Below are 16,288 nucleotides of genomic sequence, written 5' to 3' on the forward strand. Positions count from 1 at the left end.
TTTCAGCAGCAGCTTCTAATAAAGTTTTGGAGAAAAAGTTATTGAGCTTATTCCCAGCTACCTGCATGAACATACCTGTCATTGTCAACACTGTGTCAATGTGGTTTTCTCTAGCATGATTTCAACATTATCCCATTCCAGTGTTGCCATGGCTTCTGTTAATGTTGTGGAAACGCTAAAGTTCATGAGGAAAAAAAGCCAGTGGAATCAGTATGCCAAAGTCTAACCCTTGTAGCTACCTTTTTAAATCTTCCAGACATACACAAACTTTGCAAAAGAGGTGTTTGAACAATGAACAGACAAGGAGAGTGATGCCAATGTCAGTGCCCTCATCTATAAATACACTTTGGTAAAGAACATGTAAAAGTAAAAGTATACCTGGACCCTAAGTTTACCATGAGTTCATTTTGTGATGCCAATCACAGCTGACTTCAAAATGTTTACTTGTGTGAATCTGAACATTCAGGCAGTTATTACCAAATCTAAGAGAAATAAGGCTGATGTGAAAAAAGCTGCAAATAGTGTGCGTGTGCGTGCTTGTGTGTGTGTGTGTGTGTGTGTGTGTGTGGGAAAGAGTTTAATCATTCATGGTGTCTGTCCATTTGAGTTCCCTCTCTTTGTGTTTGAGTGAGTCAATCTAATGTTCTGGCCCTCAGCTGGAGCGACGCCATGAACAGATGAAGAGGAACTTGGAGGCCCAGTACAAAGAGCTGGAGGAGAAGAGAAGAGTGTTTGAGGATGAAAAGGCCAACTGGGAAGCTCAGCAGAGAATCCTCGAGCAGCAGAAACTGGATGCCTCCAAGTTAGTAATACACACACTGCTCACTCTTTAAATGTAACATTCAGTATTTCTGCACCAGTACCATAACCAGAAGGTACCGAACAGCTCCCATCATTCACATTTTAATCCGTGTTTAGTTTGTGTTTTCATTGTTTTCAATCAATAGAAAATCTAGTTACCAGTATGTGCTACCAATTGTGACTTTATAGCAGTACATGCTTCACTACTGTATTTTATTTTCATTGGCTATTGGCTGTCCACTGGGTTTAGCAGAGCTTGCTGTCTGAAAACATCGGCCTGCTGCAAAAAGAATGTGTTTTGATCATAGTGAAGCTGTGCGACCAAAGACCAAAATAATTACTTAAAAGAGGCTCGAAAGCTCCACAAAGTTGAAAGAAGGTGCACAATTTAAGATGATTCTATCTGAATTAATTTCATTGAGCAGCATTTTTGACAATACACATTCAAATCCCAATTTTATGATTGCTGCAGCTTTGAACACCCCAACGGCACGCTTTGCTGGTTGGTTTTCTACTGAATAAATATTCTCTTTGTTTCTCACACAGGACAATGGAAAAGAACAAGAAAAAAGGAAAAATCTTCTGAAGCAACATTACCTGTTCCTTGACATTTACGGTCATGTTTTCTTCATTCTGTCTGAGGCTCACATCTACTGTGACCCTCAGAACACACACACACACACACACACACACACACATATAACCATGAACATATTCTGTGACATTTCTATGTGTTACATTAACATGCACCACTAACACACACACACCCCAAACACTCATCTCTCTGCAGGGTTTTACTGTGTTTGTTGAGACCTTTTTTTTTTTTCTTGGGGAATGCATGTGTTTGTATAATTTTACTTTCCTATATTTCCTGACAATGAGGAGAAGACTGAAGTTCTCTCAGCTTACTGTGCTGAGTAAACACATGGCAGGGACCATGCATAGCCATTTGTACACATGTGGTATTTGTATGTTCTCTAAGTATTCATAGATATGCAGATAGATATACAATCCTCTTCCTCAAACTCTCCTCTTTCTTTTATTGCAAGTGTAAACCCATCTATACAGTTATAAAGAGGTCTTTGAGGATGTGTCTGGATAAGGGAGAGTATATGTGAGTGAAGGGAACTCAATCAGATGGCAGCTGTGGAATTAAGGCCAATCACACCAAAAAGTGTGTTAGAGCATTGTGGTTATACAAACATAAAGTGTTAGGTAATGAACTACGTTAGCTGACGAGCAGCTGGTTAGGAGCATCCTGTCCTGACATTAGCCTTTTTGAATTTCTCAGATTTCTCTATTTTACTGGGTGATTAACTCACCCCTCGCATTTTGTTCTCAGGATTGTACATTATTTAATTCAAGAAATTGTGGAAAGTGGGAAAATAATTTCATGAGAAGGAGCTTTCTCAACTAGAAAATGTGCTAAATTGCTACCAGTTAAAAAAAGCAATGATTGCTGATGGAATGGAACATATTGTTTCATTGTGTCAACAGCCGTTTGTGTTTTCAATAAAACGGTAAGTTAGTTAATAGAATTTGTTGCCCCGTTATCCTTTTAATTTAATTGGTTCCTTTTCAATGTTAGCTATTGGTCAACAGCAGAAAAAAATGTTGCAAACATGCATTTTGAAATAGCAAAAATCGCTTTTAGTACATAAACACATTAAATCAGTGGTGTGACTGGGCCTATAGACAGGATTTTAAGTGCAGCAGCAGATATAGCACATGTGTGTATACAGTATGAGCAGGTGTATGAGGTCACTGATACTATCTGATCTAAAACAAATATACAGACAGACAGAAGTAAAGAGATAAGCATCTTATACAGCAGCAACCAGGATATTGACATTGCAGTGTGTGTTTCCTATTCAAAGATATGCAAAAGCCTAATTGGTGTCTACAACTTCACAGGTTACAGTGTTTACAAAGATGTTTTATATTGTGACGTAAGTGATGGGTGTTGTCATCAATCTGAACCCTGATGTCCAGATTCTCATACTTTCCCCTTTGGGTAAAATAACCAAAGGGATGTTTTTGTCCAAAACAATAAGAAACAGCTCATATATTATTTTCTTTATCCCTACACTCCCCAGAAAGACACCTGTTTATGTAGCCAATTCAGCCATAGCTTCATCTCTAAATTGGCTTCGAAATATTCTATAGAAATGCTTCCACACACAGCAAAACATTACATTTTGTTTGCTTGTCAAACAAAATATGTAAAGTCCAGGTCAGTAAAGGACAAGTGTGACTCGTTTCAACCTTTAATAATCCCTTCCCAGAGTTGTCATTTTTTATTTTCATATATTGATATTAATGCTATATTTACGGTTAAAGAAAGACTCTTTAACCTTAAAAGATTTATAGATTAATCTGTTTTTTTTGTTTGTTTGTTTTGTTTTTTTTTTTTGGTATCAGACTGCCTGCAGTCATCATGATGCATTAAAGCAAAATGAAAGGGACAAAACCTCAGTACATAAAACAGAACCTGTATGGATTTGTCCATGATGATAATGCATATATTGTGTACATACTGGAGGCTGTCCAGTTTCCTTTTATCTTGAGTTTTTGTTGTTTTTGTTCTTACGCCAGGATTAACAAGAGCTTGTACTCAGAACAGAACCTATTGTGTAATACTCATCCCAGGAATCCATGAATACATTTGCATACATTTATACTGTATACATCTATGCCAATGAGTACAGCTTCTCAGGACTGCTCTGTTATGCTAGATTTTCTATAAGTCCAGAGAAAAGCAATTCTGTATCCTACAAGTTAAAAAAGGTGAATTTTTCTTTCCAATGCTTGTGACCAACTCGCCCTACTAATAACACCAAGTTAAGATAGATTTCATTTTGAGTGCATTTTCTTTTTTTTTGTAAGAGTTTCTTTTTTATATTCAGTATGTACACTGTTTTCTGCTTTTCTTTGTTTTATCGCGTGTTCTGTCTGTAACTGTATATGATTAATATTAAAGTTGACAAGGTTATGCTTTAACTCCCAACATGTGTAAGTATTTTCTTAAGTCATTTTTTGCATGAAATATTCCTTTAGTGGGAAATCAAGACAGTCTTTCTTGATGGGATTCATCATTTATCCAAAAAACGGACTAAAACCTTTCTGACTAACTTTACTTTAATAATTACTTGCATTCAGACCATCAGGGCACAGGTCACTACACCACTATCACTGTCTACAGTCAAGTTTTATATGGCCATGGAATAAAAGAGGCTCCTGCTCCAAAATTCACACCTCATAGCCTAACTAGTTTGTTGCTGACAACATGAAAATAGAAAGGTTCTTCTGGAGGAAAGTTTTATTGTCAGATGAAACAAAGCTTGAGCAGTTTGGCCACACTGAAAAGAGCTATGTTCAACCCCACCAACACAGTAGCTACTGTTAAGCAAAGTAGTGGTAGGATCATGCTTTGAAGCTGGTGCATTGCACAGAGTGGATGGAATAAAGGTGGAGGATTACCTCAGAATTCTTCAGCATAATGTCAACACATTTGGGTGTTCCAACAGCACAATGACCCCAAACACACCTCACAATGGTTGTAAAATGGATAAGTACAGTAATTTCCTTCCCAAGGTCCTGACCACACAACTATTGAAAGATTTGGTTTGTGCCTAAAAGTCAGCTCTGTGCCACAAACCCAACAAATTTACCAAAACTTGATCAAATACAGTAAATGGTCTGCACTTATAAAGCACTTTTCTACCTATCAGTACTCAAAGTGCTTTACGCTGCTCCTCATTTACCCATTCTCACTCACAAGCACACACGCTACTGGGGGAGCTGCTATGCAGCTGGCGAACGCTCACTGGGAGCAACTAAGTCGGGGTTCAGTGTCTTGCTCAAGGACACTTCAACATGTGACCAGAGGAGCCAGGGATTAAACCAACGACTGTGGAATTGATGGACGACCACTCTACCAGCTGCACCACAGTCACCGCAACCAGATTTCTATTGATGGCCACCAAAAATAAAGGCGAAACTTAATATGTGACATTTCAGGTGTGCTGTGTGGAGATTAACATTAGATCTATGATTACATAGTTGTGTTTTAATACTATAAGCAAAACTAAAAAGAAACTACTGACCCATCACTGATAAAGATAATATTTCATTGCAGAGTTCCATTACCACTGCTGTATATCACTTAAACCTTAAATGGTTAGCCAAAGCTTTATGTTTTAAGGGATCAAAATATAATTAATGGAAAAAATAATGTATTATTACTTTTATGAATAATATTATTACTAGTATTAATCTTTTTTACGCATTTATTCCATTTGTCAATTTTGGGACCTTTAATAAGCAGCTTTGTTGGTAAAAAGAAAATAAGGTTAAAGGTCATGTATTTGTATGTATTCCTTCCTTTAATATCAACTAAGCAACAGACCAGCAGCTATGAGGTTTGAGTATGATTTTTTCTTTATGTGACCTCAGTTTATACATGTGCTTTAAGAGTTATAGCTGCAGGCTACTCTGAAACATGGAAGTACAGACGTTTTGCAATCACTGTCAGACAGGAATTTCTGTAAAGTTAAATTTTAATGATTTAAAGTAAAGCAAAACAAGATCAAGTGACTGATCATTAACATGCTGACCACCCATAGATGCAGAGAAATAAAACTGCAAGGCAAATAATACAATGACATATCTTTTTAATCTCAGTTGAAGCTCCATCATTGCTGCAGGTAAAGTTGGGGGAGCTGTTGGTTCTTTTTCTCCTTGTGTTCATTAAACACTTTCTTAGCCCAGTCCAGACTGTGGCGCACACAAATCTTTCCTCTGGGAGTGTTGAACCTGTTAAAAAATTAATAACAGAGTCATTTATGTTACTTTGGGCCTGGAAATTTTGACTAAAAATAGAAGATGTTTGCAGATTTGACAAAAAATAGAAAAAAGTCTATATGTGTGGATTTCTTTGTATATGTATCACTTTAGTGACTCTATTGAAGCCACAGGAGAAAAACAACACACTTGGTGTTTAAATAAAACACAGACTTACACAAATCCCTTCTCTGAGCATCTGCTGTGAGTCTCGGTGATGGAGATAATCTCTGACAATGGTATTTTTTGGGCAAAAAATCTGAAGCAGCATGATCCAGGTGACACTGCATTTGGTCCATGAGCTGTAAGTAACAAAAAAAAAAAGAAAAAAATGGGATCAGAAGATGATTAGTGTGTGTAATGATATTTGTTTTAATAATCAGAGTGAAGACATTTTTAGGCATAAATGTTGTAATGACACTGTGACAAAATTGTTGAATGTAATTTAACAAATATGAAAGAATGAATAATTTCAATAGTTTTGCTGAGCTAATAATGGTTTTTTTTTTAACACTCATCCTTAGCTTTACTCTGCTTCTAAATGCAAGTTAACCGAACTCAGGCAGACTTCATTATCATCTATTATTGTAATTAGTGTACCAGCGTAATGTCATTTTATGAATTTAAAAGTGTAAAACATCAGGAAACAAGTTGGTGGACTTAATTTAAAAATATGGTAGATGATTTTTATAAAGATGTCCTAATAATAGCTGATGTATGATTATGAGTGTCAGCACACAGACTGGTTAAAACCAGCTCTACCTTTACCAACAGTGATCTGTGACCCTCATTTTTTTAAGACATTATTAGGACCACTAGTAATAGCGTTGTGGCTGATATGTGTAGACAATTAATTTAACTGAACTTGAGTTAAATAGTTCCATATCAGTTTATGAGTTTTGTGTATAAGTACAACTAACTCAACCTAAGAAACACAGTACACATAAAAAAACATATTAAGTTGACCAAACCATTTAGTCACATCGGTTCAAAGACATTGTTTTTCTTTTTACTTTTTTGTAGTTTAAAGATCTAGTTCTTCATCCTGACATGAAGATCTGTGAAACTGAAAGGCCTCAAATCAGAACAGCTCACATTTATAGGTTGTGAAGTGATCTGATATTTAAAACTAAAAAAATCTAAGTTGAATTAAATTGAAATGAACAAAACTTGCAAAAAAAATGCAAATCAGTTAGGCATTTCGACTAAATTCCTGTATGATGTTATACAGAGTATAGACGTTCAATTGTCTGTCTATTAAAACTTCATTATAATAAGAGTTATTAACAGTCAGAATTCATTTAAATCATCAAGTCAACAGATGTCAATTTAGAACTTTTAAATTGCAAAGTGGTTTAAAAACTAAAACTAGATCTTTAAAGTTAAAATAACTTGAAATTAACAAAACCTATTTACTCTTAAATTATTGACGAATACATTTTAATGTGTGAAATAAATTCAGTTGATTATACAAAATTGTATAATGTATATTGTATAATGTTTCATAGAGGAGCTGACAAACTTACGCATGGCAGTGCAGGAGTAAAGAGTGATGAGTAGCAACAGTCCCCCAGTGAAGCAGAGAGTCCTCATGGTGTCTTGGCTGTGGACCTGATGATCTTGTGTCTTTGCCGTCTGAAGTGATCTGCTCAGATCACTCTCTTATACCTGTGCATCCTCATCTGCATATTCATGCCAATTCTAACAGTTCTCTGTCTTTTTTAGGTCACCACTGGTTAATAGGGTGGGTGCTGCTGCTTGGGTGACAGGAAGTTTCATAAATTCACCACAACAACATACCTTTGTGTATACACAAGGGTGGAAAATGAATACATTTTATACTGTCTGTTACCAGCCCACCTCTGATTGTGTCATTCTCTGTTTTCCTTTGTTTTGACCATGAGGTTGGTTTTGCTTGACCTCAATACTGTACCTAGGAGGCCTTTAAATCCGTTCATGTTACCAGTTCCTTGTGGTCAAACCAAAACAGTGATGTAGATTATTGTAAAGTCAATACATTAAGTTGTTACAAATGTTGATTATACATTTTTATGAATATGAGGAAATCTTTTTTCTTATATCAAACAACAGGAGCCATTCAGTCTGTCAGTGCGCTCACTTTTTATAAACCCATATCTGCATATCAGACAGTTCTTCTTACTTAAATCAATTATCAGGGGGTTATGCTGTGGAATAAGGATCCTGGGCAAAACAGCAAACCTTTCATGATTTTGATTGAGATTGTTGTATCTAAAATCCAACTTATTTGAAAACCAAGATTTTCAAGTGGAGACAACAGATTGAGTTGTTTGAGTAGCTTAACAAAATAAAAAAATAGAAAACGTCTGAGTTGTAATCATGTAAAATCTTATGTTAGTGAAATCCGGAAATCCTAAATTTGACTTAACTCTCAAAGCCTTAAGTTAGAAATGAACTCACTTAGCCCAATACGTTCTGTTTCTGGACTAAAATTAGTGTTAGGGACCAGCTCTATATTATAAAAGTAGCAATTAACCTTTGTCACTGCTGAGACACAATGGAAAAGAAACACCCCACCACAGATCAGAATCTTCTTTTGATGCTATCAGAACACTTCGAGATTTAGCTGATTAACTCTGCAAAAGCTAAAACCTCGCTGATCTTTACCACAACGAACAACTTGTGGTGTCATTTTGTGCTGAACACTGCTGGAAATTCTGCAGATCTTTAGGCCGTTTCAGAACATACCGACCCCTTCAAAAGCATCAGAAGGGCGAGTTGAATTCAATCGTTGTTTGCTATTCGCTTTGCTTCTAAAATCAAAAGTTAGTAATGAATAAAGTTTTAGAATTTCCGCTTTTATTTTCTGGTATTTGCCTCTAGAGATTTTAGACTATATGATTTAAATAAAGCTAAAACAGCAGGCTTTTGAGGTAAGTTAGCATCGGGACATCTGGTTCCTGGTCTGACGGATGGGGCTTTCTGGTTTGAGAGCATAGAGGGTCAGGGATGAGGCCTGTGGCTTTGGTGTGTGTTGGCCTGAGAAGCCAAAGGCTCAATATGAATTTTATTTTTACTCTGTGAGGTTTGCACTCACCTTTGTGAAAAGGAGTACGCAAGTGCAGAACAGTGAGTCAGTGATTGTAATGACTTAAAGGTTTTATTGAATGAATGATGAATAATGAATAATGAATAATGAATAAGTAAAGGTGCACGGCCAAACTAAGAATCACTTCAGACAGGATTGCAAAAACCAACACTTGAAAAAACGAAGGCACGATAACTGACTTCAGAAACAAACCCTACAAAGCAGGGGTTAAGGTATCACACCTACCTGAAAATTTCCTGAGCAGAAATACAGAGGCCGTATTACAAGATGGAAACACCGCATCACCAGAAAGAATCAGAAAGTCAAGTTGGAATTTTTTACAAGCAGGATCAAAAACATAGATAAAGTAAACACAAACCAAAACCGGCTGGCTGCATGCAAATATGAGAAAATATGGGAAAGAACTTAATGTTATTTTCAAAGCCGTACTGGCCCAAATATTTGGGACATTAATGAATTGTGGAACCTCAATGTGCAGTCATCTAGTTTTTATTTTACAATGAGGTAGAACACATTCTTGCAAGTTTAATCAATTGTTTCATTTAATCTACACATGCTGCCTCTGGGTCATTTAATGTGTAACAACAACATTTCATATCAGAGTTAAACTGTTAGTACTCTAATCCATTTAAAGCTCAAGCTACATGAATGTGGTCGAATACTTTTTCTACTGCAGTGTATGTATGAGATATTTACCTGGGTGTATCAATGTTTTCTTAAACTTATCAGTGTCAAAAGTGATGTTATAGTTTTTGGCCCAAAACCAAAAAGAGTAGAGATAAAAAACCATTTGAGGGATTTGATCCTACAGTGCCAGATCCACCATAAGGTATTTGGGGGGGTTTTATTGTTTGTTTTTAATTCAGACCTTAGTTTTAGTGCTGAAGTTAAGACTGAAGTTAGGACTAAGTGCTGAAGTAGTGAATTCTTCTTTTTATCATCTGAAAATATTAGCAGAATTAGATATCTGGTCTCTAAACACAACCCAGGAAAGCTGATTAATGCTTTTATTTACAGCAGACTGGATCATTGTAATCTGTTACTTGTCTTTAAATCAGTCAGTGGCATTGTAATGTAATGTACCACCAAAATACGGCGAATTACCATAGTCAAGCTTTGAGAAAATAAAAGCATGAATAGCAATTTCCAAATCCTTGTGTAACAGAAAGGCTCAGTTGGTAAGGGAAGTCGTCCACGGACCACAGGGTCAGTGGTTCGATCCCTGGAGTGTCTGTGGACAAGACACAGAACCCCTAATAGAATTTTGGCATCCAGCACCATCAAAATGTCATTGAGCACCATCACCAAAGCAGTTTTAGTACTTGTACAAGATCTATGAGTAGACTAAAATTTCTCATAACTACCATTACAATTTTTAAAACTTTGTAACTGATAACAAATTTCTTTTGGGGTGGGGTTTCTTAATCCAAGGGTTAACCAGAGCATGTTTGAAAGCATCCGGGACTAGATTCATAAATTCAATGGAACAATCCACAGAATCATTAACACCAGCAAGGCATGTAGGATGAACAACTAAGGTGATTGGCCCTAAATACATTTCTTAGCTACTCATTCCTTTATATGAATCCGTTAGAACCATGAGAAGCTTAGGGAGTGGTCCACTGACCTATGGCATGGTCAGGAAGGGAAATGGTGTATTAATAATCTTACAGGAAGATTAGAGAAGTAGTATCTGATGTGTGAAACTGATGTGTGAAACTGGAAATTGAAGGAGTAATGATAAATATCATCAATGCATATGCCCTGGAGGTTGGGTGTGAGATGGATGAGAAACATAAACAAGAATTTTCTAACAAGTTAGAAGTGTGAAGCAATGGAAGGCATAGTCAAGAAAGACAGAGTAGTAATTGAGCTGGACCTGGATTTATGTGGACATGTTGGTGAAGGGAACAGGGGTAATGAGGAGGTGATAGCCACGTATAGTGTGAAGAAGAGAAATGTGGAAGGGCAGATGGTGAACACAAATTTTAAATAAAGCGAGAAGCACAGGGTGACCTTAAAAAGTGGGGGAAGGTGCAAACAGGTGGACTATCTTCTATGCAGGAGGAGAAGCCTGAAAGAGATCAAAGACTGTATAGTGGTGGCAGGGGACAGAGTAGCTAGACAGCACTAAATGGTGGTTTGCAGGAGGACTTTGGAGGTGAGGAAGAGAAAGAGGATGATGACCGAGACCAGGACCGAGATGGGAGGGATGTTATTCAGGTCAGGGTAGTAAATGATGCAGATGGAACTATGCTGTCAAGATAAGAGAATGTGTTAAGAAGGTGGATGAAGTACTTTAAGGAGCTGATGAATGTAGAAAATGAGAGAGAGAGAAGATCAGAGGATGTAGACATAACGAACCAGGAAGTTAGGGCAATTAGTAAGGATGAAGTTAAAAAAGCCATGAAAAGGATGAAGACAGGAAAGGCAGTTGGTGGAAACCAGTGGAGGCATGGACATGCTTGGGAGTGGTTAGCCAGATAGTTCAACAGAATTCTGGGAAGTGAGAGGATGCCTGAGTAGCAGAGAAGAAGGGATTTTCAAGAATAAGAGAGAAGTTCAGAGCTTCAGCGATCGTAGAGGCACACAATGAAGCTTTGTATTAGTGTAGTGGAAGCCAGGCTGAGAGGAGAGGTGAGTGTTAGCCAGCACCAATGTGGTTCAATGCCAACAAAGAGCACCACAGGCACAATGTTTGCTTTGAGAGCGTTGATGGAACACGCATGGCCAGAAGGAGCTACACTGTGTGTTTGTGGATTTCAGGAGTGGTGGGAGAAGTATGTGGGAGTGGTACAGGATATGCATTAGAACAGTGTGACCGCAGTGAGGTGTGTGGTAGTAATCACACACTGGTTCAAGGTGGAGGTGGGTTTACATCAACGATGGGCTTTCAGTCTTTTCCTGTTTGCAATGGTGATGGACAGGTTGACAGACAAGATCAGTCGGGAGTCTCCTCGTACTCTGATGTTTGTAGAGGACAATGTGATATGTAGTGAATATAGGGAGCATGCTATGATAAGTGAGAGTTTATAAGGGGGACAGCAAAGGTAGAGGAGGGATGTGGGGTGTACAAAGACTGCTGAGGATGGAGGATAATGGTCACTGTGAAAAAGTAAGAAGTGCAAGAAGTGAAATGAGAAATGAAGATTCAGAGGACATATAGTAGTTAGATGAAAATAATTGATCTGCTGTGGCGACATCTAAAAGAGACCAGCCGAAAAAAGAAAGAGACATCTATTTCTATTATTACATGAGTAAATGTATTTTTTGGTTTGTGTCCTACAATTTTTATTGTTTTATGTGACTCTTAATTTTTTGTATTTCATGTTTTATAGTTTTATTTTATCATAAAAAATATTTATATGAATCTCTTGCAGTAGTGTGATAATTACTGTGCTCTAGTACTCATCATGTACATTACCACAAAACATCTCAGAGAGAGCGCTGGGGTGCATGAATATGTGTGCAAAGTGTAAGACACATGGAGTCTACAATGAGCTGTTCACATTGCTTGCTTTTATTTAAAACAGAGATACACTGATACAGGAACAGGGTGAACCCTCTCATGACACATTTTACTCCGAAAACACGCACAGAAACTAAGGTAGTCCATCACAGCAATGAAAGTATTGTCATTACAGTACGCCTGTAAAACCAAGCTTTAATAAAACATCTTCAGGGCTTCTCATTGCCCCTTTCAATGTTGGAGAGCTTATTGTAGGTATCCACAGCCCACTGGAAGCTTTGTCTGTAGCAGATCTTCCTCCCTTGAACAGTGTTTAATCTGCAAAACATACAGAGGAGAAACTGGAGTTTTTCCACCTACTTTTGTTCAGGTTTTGAATTAATATGGTTGTTGGGGTTTGGTTCTAAAGTCTGTCTGAAATCTGTTCCATTTTTGTATTAATTGTTTTGTCACTAAAAGAAAAAAAAAGGCAAAAACTTACATGAATGATTTGTGCATACAGGAGCTGTGAGTCTTTGTTATTGTAAATATTAAACCTTGTGGTAATTTATGTCCAGAAAAATTGAAGCAACAGTCTCCAGGTGCAGCGCTTAAGAACGATGCATCACCTATTAGAAAGGTAAAAGGATAACATCAGTATAAACATATCAGTTAGAAACTAATGTGATGATGCACAGAGAGAGATCACTCACCAACTGCGTCGCAGTAGCAGACAGTGAGTAGCAGCAGGCCCAGAGTGAAGCAAAGAGTCTTCATGATGCTGTCAGTGAAAAGATGGTGATGATGGTGATGCTGTTCTTCTCTCTTTGCTGTGACCGACTCTTTGCTCTGCGTCTAATTTATAGGTTGTTCATTGTGGAAGTAAAATGTGCTAAATCAGCTTTTCCTCTCCAAAATAAATCCTACCACAGAACATCGGGGTTGAATTCCCCAACACCTCCTCAGATTTCCACTGCGAGGAAATAGTCAGAATGCCGTGTACACTAGTTCAAGGGAGGAAGTTACAGAAAAGGGACAAGCCAAAGCTTTGGTGTAGAAATCAAATAAGCTAAGAAATGGAAGAGAATGTTCCTTTTTCATTCAGAAAACACAGAATTTGCACGGGGTGGTGGGACTTATGAAAGTTGAAAGTTAGTTTAAAGTAAGTTAAGCCCCTTTCGCATAAGAATTCCAGACAATACCCAGAGAATCAGTTCCAGAACATGTTCATTTCTCAGTTTGAAGAGTCACTTCTAACTGTTCATTTCATAGCAAATCAATGACATGTTTGATCACTTTCAGTGTCTCCAGGTAGGGACTGAATTCAACGCTAACCTTTACCACTTACCATCATCATTTTCATTATTGTGAAAAATGTTACTAGTTTCTTTAAACATAGACATTTAATAAGTTATATGAACTATTAAAAGTTCATTAAGTTGTAAACTGATCTGAAAATTGAATTATCTTGAAATTATTGAGCTTACATGCTTAGCTGATTCCACTAGATTCCTGTATATTGCACAAAAACAACCACAAAATGAATTTCTCTTATCACTTGTGGTATGAGGTCAGACTAATAATGGTTGGTTTATGTGCCCACATGTAGAGATATAAAACAGCGAGATCTCTGCCACACTGATAATAGAGTATAGATACTAAATTATATCATGTTGTGTTCTCAGAAACAATATGCTCACTCTGTAGTCCATAATGGTTCCTGTCAACAGTAGTAACTGGAATTAGTTTCTTGCCTAAGTAATTTTTATTACAATTGCAGATGGTGAGACTCGTCACTTTTTTCTACTATTTGAGTAAAAGAAACCCTTTGAAAAGTCCAGTTGTAGTCAAATTATTCTCATTAAAAGGTTTACCTGTGTATTTTTGGTTAAAGTTTTGTCAAAGGCTACTTGTCTGACACTGTCTAAGAACTCGCATGTTAATATAAAGCCTTTAATCAAAGAGTTTCTTTTTGTTTCTAAATATAAATCCAAACACATCAATCACAAAATCATGACAGTTTCTGCCTCCCCCAGGGTAAATTACAGTTTATTCTGAGATACTTCCCCCATTTATGCAAATCTGTGTCGTGCAGACTAATGGAGATGGCAAGTTCACAAGATCTTATCATATGTGTACACAAACCCACACTTAGCAATGCATGTATGACCTAGTTAGAGCACATTCAGGCACATGTTTGCAACCCCATTAGTTTCCTTCTGATAATAATCTCCAACTTATTTGCATACAATAATTCTGTCCACAAGTTTCCATGCAACAAGGTTTGGTCACATCGACCTCTGAGCCACATCCAACCTTTTTTACAAGTTATTGCAGGCCAAGTGGTTAAGAAAATGAGTAATCTACAGCAAACAATTGCATGTTCAGAAAGATTTTAGCTTGTTTGTGAAAGCTTTCTTCTCTCAGTCATGTTCCTTAGCATTTTGTGTGGTTGGTCACGTGCAGAAAGTTGTCAACCACAAGAGTCACTCACCCCCTGTCTGTCTCCATCTCAACAGATGCGCCATGTAACAACTACTGACAGTCAAATTGGAAATTTACAGAAACAAGTAGTAATTGATTTTTTCTTTTAAGCTATGACTCACCTTCTTGACAGAGAAAAGACAAAATTCACTTTTTGTCATGCAGCTGTATTGTCTGAAAATTAACAAAGGATTATTTTTTTTACAGGATGCAAACAAAATTTTCAGTAAGTTTACATAACAAAACTATATTTCATACCACACATCAGCCATAACAATATGACCACTGATTGTTTAAATGATTAACAATTAGAATCTTATTATCATAACACCTGGAAGTGGGTGAGATACATTAGGCAGGAAACAAACCATTTTTTTTCCTAAAGATCTGAGTGTCTGACATGAGCCAAATTATGGTGGCTAGATGACTGGGACAGAGCAACAAAACTGCAGCTGTTGTATAATGTTCTCGGTCTGCAGTGGTCAGGACCTACCACAACTGGTCCAAGGAAGGAAAAGTGATAAACCAGCAGCAGATGATGATAAAATAACTACTGTAGCTCAAATTGCTAAAAAAGTTGATGCTGGTTCAGATAAAAAAGTTTCAGAAAATACAGTGCATCACAGTTTGTTTTATATGGGGAAGCGTATCCGCAGACCGGTCAGGGTGCCTGTGGTGACCCATGTCCATTGCCAAAAGCACCTACAATGGGCACATGAGCATCAGAAGTAGACCATGGAGCAATGGAAGAAGGTGGCCTGGTCTGATAATTCACTTTTTCTTTTATATCATGTGGATAGGTGGTTAAATATGTGTCACTTAACTGTGAAAGACATGGCTCTGGGATGCCCAGTGGAGAAGGTAATTCAAAGGCAGTGAAATGCTTTGGGCAATGTTCTGCTGGGAAAACTTGGGTTCTCCTTTGACACATCTCACCTACTGAAACATTGTTGACCAAGTACATCCCTACATGAAAATGATATTCCCCAGTGGCAGTGTTTATGCTCGCTGTTTAATATTAGTTATGTAGTAATAATTTTATGGCTGATTGGTGTATATGACAGAAAGAACAGCAGTTTATTTTCACTGACTAACAGAAAAAGATTCTCGTGTCATAGTAAAGATTGGTCTCAGTCAGCTTTGAACATCCGGACACCGCAATTTTTCCCGTTGCTTCTTTGCCAAAGTTTTAAAGGGGCAGGGATCATGAGCGAATGCTCTAGTCAAGTTAGCCACATATTTTCAGTTGGATTGAGTTCTGAGGTGTAACTCTGCCACTCAAGAGCATTAACCTTGTTGTCATTAAACCATATCTGTAGAGCTTTGCTTGTTTGACGTTATTTTCTTGCTGGAAAACAAATCTTTTCTAAAGGTAAAGTTCTTTTGTAAACTGCATCACAATTACTAACTTTATCACGGCCCTTGAAGAAGAAAGCCTTTAAACTCTAGCTGAGTGAATACAAACTTGTTTTAAACTTTGCCCTCCCTCTATGCTCTTGCATAACCTGGGAACAATTGTTTTCTCTACAGTCTTTCTTATCTATATCTTGGGCCCTCCCTCACTAGTCTCTCTTTCATGGTAATTCAGTTTTTGAGGACAGCTGAGCATGCCTGAGCAAGGTGAT

General features: G+C 37.4%; 2 protein-coding genes across 5 annotated transcripts in view; one reads left to right on the top strand and one right to left on the bottom strand.

Annotated features, from left to right (window-relative positions):
• The window catches only part of LOC137125667 (septin-7-like), a 42,479-nt gene extending 38,671 nt beyond the window's left edge, over positions 1 to 3,808 (top strand). For all 4 annotated transcript variants that reach the window (XM_067501491.1, XM_067501492.1, XM_067501493.1 and 1 more), the window contains exons 12-13: positions 657 to 802; positions 1,348 to 3,808. In XM_067501491.1, the coding sequence (XP_067357592.1) occupies positions 657 to 802; positions 1,348 to 1,387 (186 nt within the window). In that variant the 3' untranslated portion in view covers positions 1,388 to 3,808. The remainder of the gene's footprint in view (positions 1 to 656; positions 803 to 1,347) is intronic.
• A 1,669-nt stretch (positions 3,809 to 5,477) lies between these two features.
• On the bottom strand, positions 5,478 to 13,151 carry LOC137125180 (uncharacterized). The gene is made up of 6 exons (XM_067500233.1): positions 12,893 to 13,151; positions 12,682 to 12,808; positions 12,417 to 12,518; positions 7,170 to 7,288; positions 5,822 to 5,945; positions 5,478 to 5,616 (listed from the first exon to the last, which is right to left on the bottom strand). The coding sequence occupies exons 1-6, from the start codon at positions 12,954 to 12,956 to the stop codon at positions 5,496 to 5,498; spliced, it is 657 nt and encodes a 218-aa protein (XP_067356334.1). The 5' UTR covers positions 12,957 to 13,151; the 3' UTR covers positions 5,478 to 5,495.
• Between the last annotated feature and the right edge of the window lie 3,137 nt (positions 13,152 to 16,288).

This window comes from Channa argus, chromosome 4 (assembly GCF_033026475.1).
Source record: "Channa argus isolate prfri chromosome 4, Channa argus male v1.0, whole genome shotgun sequence".
Taxonomy (NCBI): Eukaryota; Metazoa; Chordata; class Actinopteri; order Anabantiformes; family Channidae; genus Channa; species Channa argus.

Excerpts from the sequence above, each read along its gene's own strand:
- LOC137125180 (XM_067500233.1), bottom strand. The coding sequence starts at position 12,956 with ATGAAGACTCTTTGCTTCACTCTGGGCCTGCTGCTACTCACTGTCTGC. Across the intron at positions 12,809-12,892 it reads CTGCTACTGCGACGCAGTTG|GTGATGCATCGTTCTTAAGC; the intron begins GTGAGTGATCTC and ends CCTTTCTAATAG. Across the intron at positions 7,289-12,416 it reads ATTGAAAGGGGCAATGAGAA|ATCACTTCAGACGGCAAAGA; the intron begins GCCCTGAAGATG and ends TGATCTGAGCAG.